The 16,508-nt window shown below is 39.9% G+C and overlaps 1 protein-coding gene across 5 annotated transcripts in view; it reads right to left on the minus strand.

Annotated features, from left to right (window-relative positions):
• Positions 1-16,508, minus strand: part of RNF38 (ring finger protein 38) — an 81,091-nt gene that overhangs the window by 14,163 nt on the left and 50,420 nt on the right. For 3 of the 5 annotated variants that reach the window (XM_030470856.2, XM_030470857.1, XM_030470861.1), the window contains 5 exons: positions 14,982-15,175; positions 10,000-10,213; positions 7,330-7,497; positions 3,289-3,459; positions 1,303-1,464 (listed from right to left, as the gene is read on the minus strand). In XM_030470856.2, the coding sequence (XP_030326716.1) occupies positions 1,303-1,464; positions 3,289-3,459; positions 7,330-7,497; positions 10,000-10,213; positions 14,982-15,175 (909 nt within the window). Of the gene's footprint in view, positions 1-1,302; positions 1,465-3,288; positions 3,460-7,329; positions 7,498-9,999; positions 10,214-14,981; positions 15,178-15,489; positions 15,511-16,508 lie in introns of those variants that run through there. The other 2 variants (XM_030470858.1, XM_030470859.1) reach the window with 2 other exon arrangements.

Below are 16,508 nucleotides of genomic sequence, written 5' to 3' on the forward strand. Positions count from 1 at the left end.
ATTTGAAAGTTAAGAAAATGCAAAAGCCCAACACCACCAATGACTAGCCTAACCTTCCCCTTAACATTATAATGGAAATATTAGTAATAGGTAGCCCATGTCATACATAAAATTTACATATGACTATAAATGCACTGCAAAAAAGCACAGGTTGTCTTCTTGAAAGCAAGATCTCAAACTAGACATAGCAAGTATCAATTTTACCACTTTTATGGATTCTGCAATCCAAAAATAGAACCTGTTGTGTTCACTGAGTGAAAAGGAATCAGAAATGCAGCCATCCTATCATAATTTTTTAAAAAATACAATTTCATAAAGATTCAGGATTGCTTAATAAAGGACCATATGATTACTTGTAATACACCTCTATTCTACTCCCTAGTGATATACAAACCACAACTGAAGCATCAGGGAGGACAAATGCTATATAATCTGCAAAAAATGGTATTGTGTTATTTATCTACTTTAAAGACTGAACTTGGAAATCAAGAAAGCCTCACACCAACCAAAACGTTTGTGATTAGACTGTAATTCATCCAGAAAAAATGTTGAATAAAATACAAGCAGTTTATGAAAGTTCTTAAGTGCTTTTGTCTCCAGAGCGGCTCACAATGACTGAAAACTTCACTGAAAATCTGTACACCTTCAATTTAACAGTGAGCTAAGTATTTAATGGTGGAGACTTATTTGAAACTTTATGAGGACTGCAGCAAGCATTTAAACAGGTTGAGTGATTTCAAAAACACTCAAATAAAGAGAAACTATCTGTATATCCTGTAGCCGCGGGGCCCAAAAATTCATTCTCACTTAAAATTTTAAATCACAATATGCTGTAAAACCTTGTGTCAACTTCATGCACTGGTCAACTTAATGCAGTCTACATTATGGAAGCGCTTTGTACCATACACTCTGAAGAAGAACTATTTCTAAAGCATTCTAGCTTCCCTGACTTGTGGAAACTCAACATGCAATGAAGAATAAGGTAGAAGTGACAGCAGCCTTTCTAAACTGTACTAATTAGTTTCTGCAGTAGAATTCCCAATCTGTGTGGCAACATGGAATGTTTTCTAAGTAACTGCTATGACACTCTGCAGATAATATTGCCAGTAATCAGTGCTGGTGTCATTAAGTTACCCTTTACTTGATTAAAACAGCTTAAAGTAAATACCATGTTCTGCAGCTATAGCCAATAATGGAATCCACTGCAAGAAGCACCACTTTTGAACAAAATGTACCATAGAATAAAGATCAAGCATGTCAATGAAACATCAATGATAATACAACACAGAAAACAATACTTACAACACCAAATGACACCTCCTGGTGTAAGGGATCATGGGTTAGGAATTGGAGAGGAGCTGAAGGAGGCAATGTTGGTGGATGGGCTGAAGGAGGGTATGTAAAACCTCCCACAGGAAGATGTTCTCCAAGCAGCTCTACTTCATTTTCTATCCTTTGAAGTGGCTAAAAGGAAAAAAAAAACAGAGAGAGGCTTTCTTGCAATAAGAGAGATGTATTTTCCCCAGTAAAAAACTGCAGTCCTAGATGTATATTCTGAGCTGCTGCGGTCAACATTACAAGGTAATAAATAAATAAATAAAAAAAATTTACAGGTATAATTGTACTCAGTTTCACATAGTAACTCTGTGAACAATTCCTGTGTCATTAACACTACCAAAAAGCAAAGACAACACTACACATTTGATATAAATTCACCTTTTCGAGCTAGCCATGCTTATAGATCAGGAATTTATGCGAGCTAGCAAATATAGGAGTGGCTGTAATTTCCTGTGTCTTGCATTTTTCAGGACAAATATTTGCTCTCCTTCTTGCCAGGCTGCTCTCACTGTACAACTATGCGAGAGAAAAAAATAAACAACCATAGACAAGAACTGAAAATGTGCCACAGAATCTGAAAAGTGGAGAGGAAACATGGCAGGTCCAGTGGATAAAACTGCTAATGATATTGAGCAATCAAGCAAAGGCTTTCCTAGAAGGGTCATGCAAGCAGTCCTACCAAGAACATGCAGTCCCGAGGTTTCAGAAGTGTGAGATTCCAGTTCAGTATTGTAATCTAGTCAACTATAGTACATCAGTCAGGCCGAAAAGTGCTCAAGAAATAACCAGGAATTGTCCATGTTTCATTAATACACCTTTCTGTTCTCGACACTGAATTCCACCATTTCAAGAAATTCAGCTAAGAAAGCCAAACCAAAGGAATATTCTGTTTCCCTGCTATGCAAAGCAAGCTTTAAACACAAGGTACTCTTAAACCATTAAGACACAAGTTTTTTGCCAGAGCTGAAAGTTGATAGGCAAGCCTAGTCAGTAACCTAAGTAAGCAACCCGAGCTAAAAACCTGAGCTAAACCCCACGCTTTTTCTAAAGGAAAGTCTTATAAAGATTACCACTGAAAACCATATTTTTCCAGCTGTTCTCCCATCATCACAACACAGTGATTACCACCCTAACCACACCTGAGACATGGCATGGAGAAGTCTTAGCAGTGTTTGTAAATGACAAAGAAGCTATTTTCTATTTCTGCCTTAGTGAAATACTGGCATCTTCTACTCAAGAGGAGCAAACAAATAGACATGAGTATACAGACAACCTCACAGCAAGAGCTGTAGGCCAGAACTGAAAGTCTAATCACCCCCAAATCCAAAACATAGCCACATTTTCCATGTTTGTATATAGTCTTTATCACTAAGCCAAGTCTGCTTAAGCAAAGGCGTCACTAACTCTTGTAAGTGGAAAAAGAGGGGAAAAAAACCCCAAAAAACAAACCAGAAAGGGAAAGGGATACTGGAGGCTTTTTAATGTCTGGACAACCTAAGGTCATCATGTCCTAGGAAAAGCATTGATCATTTAAAAATTAACTGAGAATACAGAAAAAGCATGTAATGAAAGCAACATTCTGTGCTTTCTTCTCTCTCTCTGCTAAGCTTTTCTCCGAGACCACTACTGCACTACATGACCTCCTCCAGGCTCTCTTCTGCTTCCTGGGAAAGAAATACTCAAAGGAATAGTTGGTGAAACAAATATACATCCTTTTAGTAGAAGTAAAGGCCTATGGAGAAACAGCTGATGAAATTTGGACAGAAACACCGTGAAGTTTAAAACTGTTTTTCCATCTTCACACCAAGTGGTTACAGACTTCCTAAGGATGCGTAAGTACAAAACCCCATTACTTTAAACAAAATTGTGTTTCCTTGACCAGGTATTGGCATTATTTGCCCAACCAGTCCTACCAGTTGTACAGAGAGGTGGGTAAAAAGCTTTACTTACCGACCGTGACTGTTGTGCTTGGAAAGGAACAAACTGTCCTGGAGGAGGCAAGTGAGGAGGGTGGTGCGGAGAGATGTGAGGAGGATGCAAAAGGAATGGGTCGCTAGAAATGAGGGGTGGAAATGCTGCGTATGGTACAGGTAGGTGCTGGACTGAGCACGCCTGAAGCATCTGAAATAAAACGAAAACAACATATTTTTGTCTCTAGCACAAATATCCCCTATAGACCATTCTCTATTCTGGAAAGACATCATTAAAACAAAGCAGTTCTCTTGCCTCCTTCGAAAAGCCTCCACAGCACACTCACGTAGTAACTCATTCAAATACCCAGTGACTAGTGCAGAATAGACTCTGGAAATACCAGAGTGTGACACCTGCTAGGTGCAAAGTAGCCGTCCCTTCTCACAAGGTACGGTGGGAGTTAAGGTTTTCAATACTCCAAGATTAAAGAGACTTGTAAGTGATGAGCAGATACATTTGTCCTACCTAATTTTATTTTCCCCATGTATTACCTTCAAGATGACACGCCAAAGCAATGGCCTTGCAACCATGTTAAGCTCTTTATAGAGCTGAGGCTCCCAGCTGCCAAGACTGTGCTTTGAAAGCACTGTTGCCTCATACCCTAAGAATAATTCCTGAGATCTGCCCAGTTCTGCACTCTGAGGTGAGCCCCATGACCTGAAGGCAGCTCCCTAAGTGACAGCTACTGTAGGAAATAGCCCTTTTCCTCTCCTCTTTGACATTCCTCACACAAAAGCAACTTTGGGCACTGAAGTCTGAACACTAAAGTGATGAAGGCACTGCAGGGGAGCAGAATTGTGCCTTGTGGAAGTGTTTGGTCTTACTTCCAACTCTAGATATGGAGGAGCAAGAAAACCAGCATTCTCTTTTTCTTGCTTTTTGATCCACCATCAGCATGTCTGGCATTTATGTTACATTTCTGACAATTAAAAGAGCAATTAATAAGACACCTGTTATCAAATCTTATGAAGAAAGAGGACCCAGCTCTGATCTGTCATTTTTTGTTTTTAGTCATGTCACACAAAATATACTGTGCATACTGACTATAATGGCATAGAATGGTAGAGATATAGTTTAAAATCAGATTAAAGTAGTGGAGGTGGAACTATCACCTCAATTTACTGTGACTGTGATCAAATATAAATCCATACATGCACTGAAACAGTTGCAGATTAATTTGATCTGACTACTGTTGTTTCTTAGATACTGACTGTTCTTCACCCTCAGCTACTAAGTCATTTTTCTAAAAAAGAAACACAACAGGCAAGTGTTTCTGTTATTAAAATACATTTTTTATTGTATTTTACTAAACTGAAAACTTTTCTCTGAAACAGTTGAGGATAAAGTTGCAGGTAGAACTCCACATAGCATTCTTTAAAACAGGAGGCACTTTGAGGAACATATTAAAATACGTTGCATCCCACGATTCTGCATGGTGAAGATCACCACCATAGCTCAAATGTATGTTTGGAATGATCTATGCCATGCCCATGGCACTTTTTAAGTTCGAGCAAATGAGACTACGTTATCTTTGAAGTGTAAAAAGATGAAAACTCCTTATTTATTCATTCAGGCTTTTGTAAAACTTGTGCTGTTTGAACACAGGCTTCCAAGAAGTGTTAAAACTGATGAAGGTATATCATGAAAGACATTTGTTTATTTTACAGTTATATACGCAGTGAGAGAGACAAATATTGCTGAAGTAACAAACAGATACTGGGAAGTTCACAGATGAAGCTGACATGCTGGAGGACAGGGCTGCCTTTCAGATGGACTTCTACAGGCTGGAGAAACTGGTTTTGAGACTGGTTGGTGAGCAGATTTGCAGGAATAAAGATTGAGTTCTGGTGGACATGTCAGCACGAGAACACAAGAGCCACAGTGTACTCCTGCAGGCCTGCTGCATGCTGGGGGGCATTACCAGCAACTGGTGGGTCCAGTGAAGTGATTCCACCCCTCCACTGAGACCTTGTGAAACCGTATCTTAAGTCCTGAGTTCAGTTTTGGCCTCCTCAGTGTCAAAGAAAGACACTGACATACTGAAATAAGCCCACTGAAATAGAAGCATGATGACCACGAACTTGGAGCACACTGCATAAAAGAAGAGGCTGCAGCACACATTTGTTCTGCCTTAGAAAAAGAAAAATAAGCAACGACCTTACCATTGCCTTCAGCTACTTCATGGGAGCAGACAGGCATAAACTGACTCTTCCTCAGAGGGGGGAACAAGGACCAGTGCAACTAAGTTGCAGCAAAGAAAATTCAATCAGATACACAAAAGAAAATCTTCAACACTGGAGATGAGGCTTTAGAGGAGTTGTGAATCCTCCATCCTTGGAAATTGGTTCTGCCCTCAACAGGTGACCTTCAGAGCCCTTCCTAACTTACATTATTCATCAATTCTGTGACATAATAGAAGAAAGCATAGATTCTGCCTGCTGATCTTACACATACTCAACCTTAATTCTTTATATTCACAATATTTTATTTACATATTATATCCATTCTCTCAACACACTTGATTAACTGTTGTACATTCAGTCCAAACAACCTGGTTAGAGCTTTACTCCTACGTATATATTTAAAGGACAGCTGCATTGTTGAATTATAAAGCATTTTATGAATCACACAGGTAATATACCTGTCCAAAGCAAGGAGTAAGTGTCTGTTGTTGGGATTTCTCTAAGCCCCAGAATAATTTTAGCTTTTTCTCTGCTGTTGTTTTTTAAAACATGTGGCTTTCTTGCCTTTCTGAATTTACTATGCAAGTACCGTTCTAATCTCTGTGTACCCAGTCTGAGATTGCTTTGCTCCACTAAGATCATCACTGAACAGAAGAAAACTGTTGTCTCTCATTCTGCCTCAGGGGTACACGCTGACTCATATAAGAGATTCTCTCCAAATTGAAAAGTAAGGGGAAATATTACCCACAAATACTCCAGACTGGCCGGCAGTATGCTGCAGACATTGTTGTCTCTCACAGGGATAAATGCCACCCAGTCAAGATGAATGCACATTACACTCACTCTTCAATGAGGAGCTTACAGAAATAGGTGGTCCCATCAATAGTTTTGTGTCAACGTCACAGGCTTGTCCATGCCCTCAGGTCACAAAACATACAACAGGAAAAGTTCAGTTACACACTGCTGGCAAATGCACAGCTGGCAGAGATGAGAGTTTATACCAACACTGTAAACAGTGACTGGACACTATATATAGTATTTATGTATCATATTACAGATTTATGTTAGAAAAAGGAGGGGGAGAAGGGAAGCAAGTCTTCCAGCAGGTTCTGCAACCTTCATTTGTACTGCTGAAACTTCTCAAGCTACGTTCTTCAGCTCTGTGCCTGTTAATACTTAATGATGACATTTCCACAGAATGGTAGCATCAGAATGCTATGACCTGGAAATTGGTTATCTCCGAGCTGACACATAAAAAATCCAAGAAAACACTTCAAATTATCTCAAATTTAAAGCTGGCAAGTTGGCCAGTTAAGGCACTTCATTTTATTCCCAGAGAAGCAGAGAGAGACATCATTATTAAAGAACATATTAATTTTAATTCATTTTATGGGAGCATTTTGAGTAACATAAGAGCCCTTCTCAGCTTTTAAGTCAGATCTTTCAGGATCTTACTACTTCTCAGGAGAAAACTGACTTTCGAATATCAGACCTTTCTGTACATAACCAATTCCTGAACAACGTCTCTGAGGTAAGATTATTTTTCTAGGTAAGCTGCCTAATATAAGCCTTAGAATCCTTCCTCTTACTATTTGAAAGCATGCAGAATAGCTGCTGCTACGAAGTGATTTTATAAACTAGCATTTAGTTTGAATTAAAAACCTCAGAACTGTATCCTATAAACAGGCATCATGTATAAAGACAGTGGGCAAGTACCATATGCTTCCCAGCTCTAAGGCCACTGCAATTTACCACAGGGGGACAAAATGGCTATTTCCAACACAATTAAAGCCACACAAAGGTCTAGGATTAAAGGTAATTACAGAGACCCACTTACTGGGGGAGGCACACTGCAAACTGGAAGGTGCTGCCCACTGAAAACCACTGAGCAGCCTGGGACCTGCTGCGCGCTGCAGGCTGGGATGTGCTGGCCTGTGCAAAGCGGTATCCCATGTGGAGCCACTGTGGTCACCGTATACGAGACAGGAACTGTGCCCTGATGGATCTGCAGCAACAGGAGAGAAAGTGTTTAATCACTTACTGTAAACTCTTAACAGTGTTGTACAGCATGATGAGTAAGCTTTCATCTACATATCAGAACAATAAATACTCACAACAGGTGTAAAAGGAGGCATATGCTTGTAATTCCTGTTCATGAAAATATTCTTTTCAATGGAACAATTCTTACTGATAAGCAGTTGCTGGGCAAGGCCCAGCAGGATATCTCAGTTTAAAATATTTAAACGTCAAAGGCATCTTAGAGTCGTTCAGAGGCATCTTGGACTCTATTAAGCCTGCCCCCCACTACTACACTTAGTTCTTAAAAAATAAGGCAGCAGTAACTCCTCCATAAAAGCTAACCTAAAAGTAGCTGAAGAATCTTCTCAACTCTGAAGGCACTGATTCAACAATAATTCAGAAAATTGTATCCTTAAAGACCAAGAAAATTGTGCAGATTTTCTTTCTTCTAAAGAGCCCAAGCTCTTGACTCACTCTCAGACTAAGCCGAGTCTCCTAGCCTAAACATAAGAGATCAGGTAACCAGAAAGCTGAAAATGTAAAGTAAACATGACTATGAGGCAGCAGACCCCAAGTATCCATATTTATATAAGGAAACAGACCCATGTAACCTCATTTTCTAGCTAATGATATTACCTACAATGAATCATCAAACTAAGATAAAAAGATATTCTGGACATACAAATCACTTGTGATGGCTTTGTTTTGTTGGTTGATTTTGTTTTGTTTGGGTTTTTTGTTTGAACATTAAACATATTTATGACACTCTAACAAAGCTGAAGAGGCTGAAGTGTCAGAGCGCACGGATTAATAAAAAAGTAATTATTTCAAGGAAACTTTCCTTCCTTCATGATCTGCTAAAATGCAACCAGCTTGCTTGAAGCTGAACAAGGACATCTCATTAAGAAGTGAGAATGAGTAAGGACAACTAATCTATGGAACTGGTAGTGCATAGTCAGACACAGAGAGCAGAACAGGGATGACTGAACAAGAGCTTAAAATCTCAACCTGTGTATCACTAATGAGAGAAACCAGTCTCAAGGAGATACAGTGAATTTGACCCAGTTCTGGCTCAAGTACTAAAGTTGGGCATACAGTGCAGTGCGGGGTGTCATTCTGAAACGTAGTAATAAAAAATGACCTCTCAAAATGGTTCTGTCCCTGAGGTATAAAACATCACTATGGAAGACCTCAGTTAGTCTGGAAACACTATCTGATCATGGATGGTGCTTGGAAGTTAGAGGAGGTGGGACGGAATAACAGTTTATCCAGGCTGATCATGATGTGCTCTTGCTGCATAAAGGAAGAACACAATTTGAATTTTTGAGATGCTGCACCAGTAAAATCGTTCATCAACATGTAAGGCTGTGAGATGGCGTCAGCTTCCACCCTTGCACTTGGTCCCAAACACAAATGCTTCCCTACTGAGATATGCTCTGCATACATAATCAAACACACCTGCAGTGAACGCAAACCAGCTTTTAGGCAGGGCTGTTGAAGTCACATTCCAAGCATGCACAGTTTGGGAAGTGGATGTCCAGATAACCAGTTCTAGTTCCCAGACCATGACTGTGTAGCAATTAACGTACTTTTGCTGCTGATGATTTAACAAACAACAAAGGTTACCTCAACAGACTCATGGAATGAACTAGGTTGGAAAAGACCTTTAAGATCACCGAGTCCAACCACTAACCTAACACTGCCAAGTCCACCGCTAAATCATGACACTAGCGCCACATCTACACGTCTGAAATTCCTCCAGGGATGATGATTCCACCACTTCCGAGGCAGCCCGCTCCAACGGTTGACAGCCCTTCAGTAAGGAAAATGAAGAAATCACTAACATCTTCCTAATATCCAGTCTAAACCTCCCCTGGCACAGCTTGAGGCCATTTCCTCTTGTCCTGTCACTTGTTCCCTGGGAGAAGACACCAGCCACCTTCTGGCTCCATCCTCCCTCCAGGTAGTTGTAGAGAGCGATAAGGTTCCCCCTGAGCTTTCTCTTCTCCAGACTAAACCCCCCAGTTCCCTCAGCTGTTCCTCATTAGACTTGTGCTCCAGGCCCTTCACCAGCTCCACTGCCCTTCTCTGGACCCGCTCCACCACCTCTTGTAGTAAGGGGCCCAAAACTTCTATTACAGGTTCTCCATTACAGAATTCTATGCCAACTGCTGTTGCTGAGAGGGATTAATTATGTTCTGGACCAATCACATATCTCATTTTTCTTGGCATTTAAGAAGGAGTTGATTAGGCTTGGATGGCTAATTTAGTTACGCAACAATAGTATCATGAGCTTTGCTATTGTGTAGGCAACCCACTACAGGCATCATAAATTTTACTTCTAAATATTGTATTTTAGCTATTTAAACACTACTAAGCTAAGGAAAGGTATTTCACGTGAAACAGAATATATTCTTAATTATCATATCGCATCTTCATTGCATTAACTTAACATCAAAACCCTTTGTTTGTACTCTGAAACTCTCACCTGATCATGAATGTCAACCATCACTGCATTCTGCTGTGGTGGATGAGCCGCTGGGTGCAACAGACGAGGAGATACATTCGGTGGGCGAAAGGCTCGAGGCTCTTCTATTGCTTGCTGCTGTCCATAGGAGAGATGGTGATAGTTTTCATCCTGGCTAATGGAATTATGTCTAGATAAACGATCTCTCCTTGTTCTCTGACGTCGAACAGGAGGACTGGAAATGCATTAAAAAAATTAGAGATTATATAAGTGACACAAATCCTTCTTAATAACTAAAACCACAAGAGAATAAAGACTTTTTTTTTTTTTTTTACACTGAAAGATTTTACTAAACAGGTTTATTAGATTGGAATAAAAATTCTTAATGACAAAACTACTAAAAGCCTTAGAGATGACACTTTTTTTAGCATAAAAGTGCTTAATGGAGCATAGCTTAATGCTGTAAATGAAACTAGCAGGAGAACTTTTATGCAAATATTAACCTGTTAAAAAAAAAAAAGGCACTTGGATTGCCAAAACATGTGCTCAAAAGTCAAGACAACAAAATTTCAAGACATTTCTGTGCTTTCATTCTAGGTGAAAAGCCTTCATTACATAATCACAGAATTCCAGAGGGTCTTTGCTCCACGTAGGGCACAGAATGGTTGCTCATTTAGTGATGGCAGACAAAGCAGCAGATTGAAGAAACAAATACATTTTACACCTCTCACTGGTCACTACACAATTGAGTGCCTCATACAATTCTCTCCAGAAGATCCCGGGAAATTGTGACTGTAGTAATCTTTCTTTTTCAGAGTGGAGAACAGTCACATAGATGGATTTAGACCAGAGCATCCACCTCTCCTGAGCAACTGATCTACAGGCATAGGATTTAATTATATATTCAATAGAATAGAATATAGAATGATGTATATAATTGTGTGTCTCTTCTGAGCAGAGCTGCTGCTATCTTGAACTGAGACTCCTGTCAACCAGCAGCTCAGGTTCAACACTCAGAATAATGATGCACACAAAAGTATCAAACTCACTATGAAAAGGTCTGATCAAGTCACTTCTCAGTTATCTGGAAAGGGGAAGAACTGAAAGCACAAAACCCATCTCCCATTACTTTCAATACATGCCTTCCCATCTCCACAACACATAAAATACAAGTCCCAGAGGCAGGAGCCAATTAAAGAAAGCTACACGAGACAAATGGTTTTCCACTTGTGTAACAGGCTGAAGGAACCACACTGCACAGAAGAAAGAAGGAGGGAGGAAGAAGAAACAAGGAAGGAGGAGAGGTCTTTGGGGATGTGATCTTGTCTTCTTCAACAGTACGTGAAAGAGAAATCAACAGTTTTCACTCTCACTATTCCCACTGCTGTTGCAAAAAACAGAACAAAACAAACCCCTGAAACCTGCTGGCAAATTCCAGACATTCCTCAACTCAAGTCCAACTTTCATGCTGCATGGAACAGATACACTCTGTGGAAGGAGGAGCATGTTACCAGCTATTCAGATGATACTCTGACTATATGATAAGATGTCTCAAGCCACTGTTCTTCTGCCCTATTTCACAGGTATGTTATGCATTATTGCCTTTCTGAGAACTGACACAAATGCTCATTCACAGCAGGTCAGACAGAAAGCATAACACCCGATTGACACAGACCATTCTTAAAATAAAAAAACAACAAATGCATAGCCTTTTTGTCTTTATGAATTACCATGAGCATACAAGCTGTGCTTTCTTCTAAGCACCAAGAAGACAAATTTAATCTTACTAATATATTTGTTTTAATCCCAGTCTCCTTTCCCACGCTTTTTGTTATGCTATCCATGTCTATACTACTAGTATGATACACCTGCTACATTCTCATTAGATGAAACTGGTATTTAAGATTTCTAACCATACAGCTATTAATGAAAAAAGATGTTCTACTTTTTTTGAGTATTAAGGTTGCTTTAAAGTTGCTATTTCCTGCTATGAAACAGAAATGCTCTGAATACTGTAACATAAAATGTCTATGCAAGGACTTTTGTTTGGAAAAGCTGCAGGGATAGAGGGAAGTTACAAAAAACAGATCCAATCCTTTGTAAGGAGGAGAACAGAAGTTCTCTAACTGCCCCCAGCACTTAGACCACGTAGCTTCTCATAAAACTATTCCTACCGCTGTCTTTCCTACAAAGTCTGGCTTTACTTTTCTATGAACCCAGAACGATGAGGAAGCAGCCAGCAAAACCTGGGACTACTTCTGGAGTGAGAAAAGTGAGAAGTATCTTCTCAAAAAAAGCAAGAGTATTTGTTTTGGTTCTTTTTTTTTTTTTTCTTCCCCTGTGCAGAATTACAAAGAAACTATACTTTTAATTCAGCAAAATTCAGAGCACCCAGATACATAGCTCTACATGCTTCCTGAATTATTGGAAACTATTCCAGAAAAATTGTCAAGACATGGGTCTAAAATATTACTTAACATCAGTAATGAACTTGTGCTCGAAGTCCTTAATACCCACAAAAAACTTAGCCTCTGATTTTACATGCACAGTACAAACATGGTAAATGCTCAGTTAAAACAAAGAGACAGGATGGAAGAGGTGGAAAACTGCAGGCATTCCTACCCTGAGGTAGGAAGAGCCATCTAAAGGTACCCAGAACTGCAGAGTTGGTGTTTGCAGATCTTAGTATTTCCTAACAAGGGTCATTTCTTTGCAGCAACACAGTTTTAAAACTCTGCTAGTTCAGAATTACAGTCAAGACAAGGAGGAACGGAAGCACAGATAAAAGGTGAGGCACAGCAATGGCACAGATCTCCCCATTTCACAGTGACTAACAAAGGTAAGTGGGAAGGGCCTCCTCTGTTTCATACAGGCATGCATTATGCTTTTACATTCAGAATTTATCTGTATCATAAGTAGTTGGACAAAAATAACAGTATTTCTGCAAATTCATACCAGAAGCCTACTTTTCTAAATGCAGTATTTATTTGCTTACAACGAATCTGAAAAAAAACCACAATGAATTTGTGCACTCTTGTGCCAGACACAGTACAAAACCCCTAATACAAAGAGATAATGTCCAAGTAGTAACTCAGACAATGAAAAAAATCCAGATGATAAAAACCAGCACAGCCTGTGATGACCAACAGGAGTGAACTGGTAGGACAAGAGGTAATGCTGGTGATAGTGGGTCAGAGTGATGTCCACACCACATACACTGCAGAGTTTTATTTTGCACTTGCCCTAGTCTGTTCCCTTGAGCCGAACGACCATTTACAACTGGAGTGCACCTTTCATCTTATCTTCAGCTGAGAAACTCTAACTCTAAGACCAGTCTGTGATGGAAGGAGAGAAAACAAAGCAGGGAAAAGGGGAAACTGGCTTCGAAAGCACCTGCATAACTTCATCTAAAGCATTAACAACAGATGCACTCACAATGATCTCAAGGAAACAAGCTTTGCTCCATGAGAATGGTTATTAGTTCTTATATGGCCCCAGAGTATTCTAAGAATCAAAAAGACTCCTGGAAAACAAGAGACATGTATATGCTGTTTTCCCTATCAATCCTGTTCCAGAAGAGGAGAATGGTTGTGGTACTAACCTGGAATTGACCTAGAGCCAACTCAGATGCAATAGTGCAACCAAGCTAAAACACACCCTGATAAAGCACAGAGGAACACTTATCTCCTACACACCTCATTCTTCTCCTCCATCCCACAGTACATCCAAACTGTCTATATTCAGCTGTTTGGCATTCAGCTTGTTACGCACTCTATTTACTCTGCAGGAGACATTAATGAACATTGCAAAGAAATTTATGTAGGCTGGCTGGAAATCAAAAAAGGCCAAACACAGCATGTTCTAGGCATCTCAGTTCAAACCATTTTTAGGTAAAAACCACTGTGGATCAAATGCCCCTGCAGAGCATCCCTATACTAAATCGTACAGAAGGTCTGATCTGCTGTCTTCACAATAACCCTGCAAGTTCACAATTTAACCTCTTTCTAATGTCTGACAAGCTGCTTCAAGAGCTGTGTATTTTGAATGTCATTCACTGAAAGCTTTCAGATTCATGGACTTGAAGCAAAGATAAAAAAACAGCAAGTTTTAAGGTCTCCTGCCTCAAAACTATCCCTGACTGATCATGGTTGACAAATCTGATTTGGAGAATCAGAAGAAAACCAGTTATATATTTCTTAGGTCTAATATTTCATATTCATGAAGCAGCACAGACACTTCAATTTTATACAAACCAAGCTACAACATTTCTCAGAAGCAAAACAGAGGGATGGTGTTTTTTAACCTTGATTAGATGACCCAGCATTTTTGAGGCAGAATGTGAGACAATGAAAGCTTGTGTTTTGGATTACTAGTTTAACTAAAATAATAAAGAAGTCTGTTGTTTTAAGCTTTCCTATACTATCAGCCATCCAGGCACCAGTTCAACCTAGTCATCCACATCCCTACTCTTCCATGACCACCAGAACTTCTTCGATAACCTCTGCTTTGAGAGGTTATTGAGAGCCACAAGCTAAAACTAACATGAAAATCTAACTCCTATTATATATATGTGAATCACCTACCTCAGAAACGACACGTTAACCTCCCCACCCTCCCCAGCCAGCATCCCTCATTTTTGTTTAGATTGTTCATATGTATGGAAACAATTGTGAGTGCAGTGAAAATCATGGTACTGCATCAACAACTCTGAATATCTTTAGAAGTACATGATTAGAAAGGTTTTTTTCTTGCACTTTTCTAAAATGCAGAGTGAATCAGGCTCATGATTAAAAATGTTAATGACCACTCCCTTCCTGGAGTTGACTATTCACACCAATCACACTCCCAGTAACTTTTCAGCTACAACTAACAACTTACAGCTCAAAGGAAGTGTTAATGTGTTTACCATGTGTGATTTAGTCAGTGCTGCCTGAAATACACCTCCCTTGAGCTGAAATGAGGAAGAGTAAGAAATTGTTCCCCGATCTACACAGCTTGCTTACCTCCTCCTGTTTCGTGCCGGTGTGTTGCATCGTTCCCCTGAGAAGTGGTGTTGGCTGGGCCGAGCCAAAGGAGGCTGCCTGTTTGGTGTCATCTCCCATGGTCGCATTGGTGGTGATGGAGCTGGTGATGCTGCTGAATAGTCAAAGACTGAATGGGAAAGGCGTTGTCGCTTGGGACTAGGACTGTCTTCACTCTATGCCGGTTAAAAACAAACAAAACAAAACCAAAACCCACCTCTGGATGAGTGAATTACAGTCCACACTTCAGTACTGCTTTGCAGCTAGCATTAGGAGTGACTTACTGAAGACTGCACTAAACCACGATGAAATTAAACACTCACAAGTAGTTGCCTATGTATTATCTTTGTAACACAAATCGGTGATGGCTCCCCAACCTCTAAAAGGATTACTACTAAACCATATTTTAGCAGCATTAAAAGATAAAAATTCTAACATCCATGCAAAACTATGTAAGAGAAGAGAGTAATGTGAAGAAAATAAGGCATACCCTATTTTACATCCCCTTCTGACATTGCATTTATAGGCTACAGAAGCATGAAAAAAATACACAAAAAAAACTTCAAAACAGTGTAATCCATACTTGTCAGTGAGCGGATGTCATGCAGATCTTGCACTCTGTATCGCTTCCCTCTCCTTTCAAGTCTGTACTCAGAGAGTTCATCAGACATTTGCTCTGTACTGCAGCCTATTTTAACTCTGCTACCTCAGTACAGCGGTGTTTCATGCTTCCACTTATTCATTAAAAGTACTCACACATAACCTGAAAATAAAATAATGATCTAATAATGACCTAAGTATGTGTACCTCACTAGAATTCTGCAGGCACTGCACAGTGTCTGAAGTTTCCAGTGCTAGTAATATGAAGACCATTCTCCTCCATGTCATATTCTCACAGTTGGTTCTGAACACAACCACCTCTCCCTTTCACTACTGAATCATCAAATAGAGCTGTCATTCGTCTCAAAAGATCCCAAAGATGTCTCTGAATCCAGCAGCAAATGGAATAAATGTCTCTGCCCTTCAACCCACTATTCTGACAAAATTATCACATACCATGCTGTTAACAAGCATAAATGAAAATACAGAAAAACACAAGTTCTACCCAGGAGCTCACCAACTGAACACACAAGAACTAAAAGCAACACAGGAACTTCCACAGTGGATCCATCCTCGAGTCCAAACATCACACAGACTTCTCTGACAAAACACTCCCTCTGCAAGACAAATTGTGGTATTCTCCTGCCCTCCAACATGTCCACTCAACCCACCACTTCCATTTCATCCCACCACAGCATTATTTCAATTAACCAAAATGACCCCGGATAGCTGAAGCAGAGAAAACTGAACTTGTCTGCAATGGCTTTATATTCCTAACCAGACCCCTCAGAGCCTGGTAACCCACAGGATGCTAGAGATCTCATTTCAGATTTACTTGTAGACCAGTCTAGGGACATCTTCTGGTTGTTGGCTCTACAGGGGCTGATCGTCTTCTGAACACTCTCAGTT

This window comes from Strigops habroptila, chromosome Z, assembly GCF_004027225.2.
Source record: "Strigops habroptila isolate Jane chromosome Z, bStrHab1.2.pri, whole genome shotgun sequence".
In the NCBI taxonomy this organism is placed as follows: Eukaryota; Metazoa; Chordata; class Aves; order Psittaciformes; family Psittacidae; genus Strigops; species Strigops habroptila.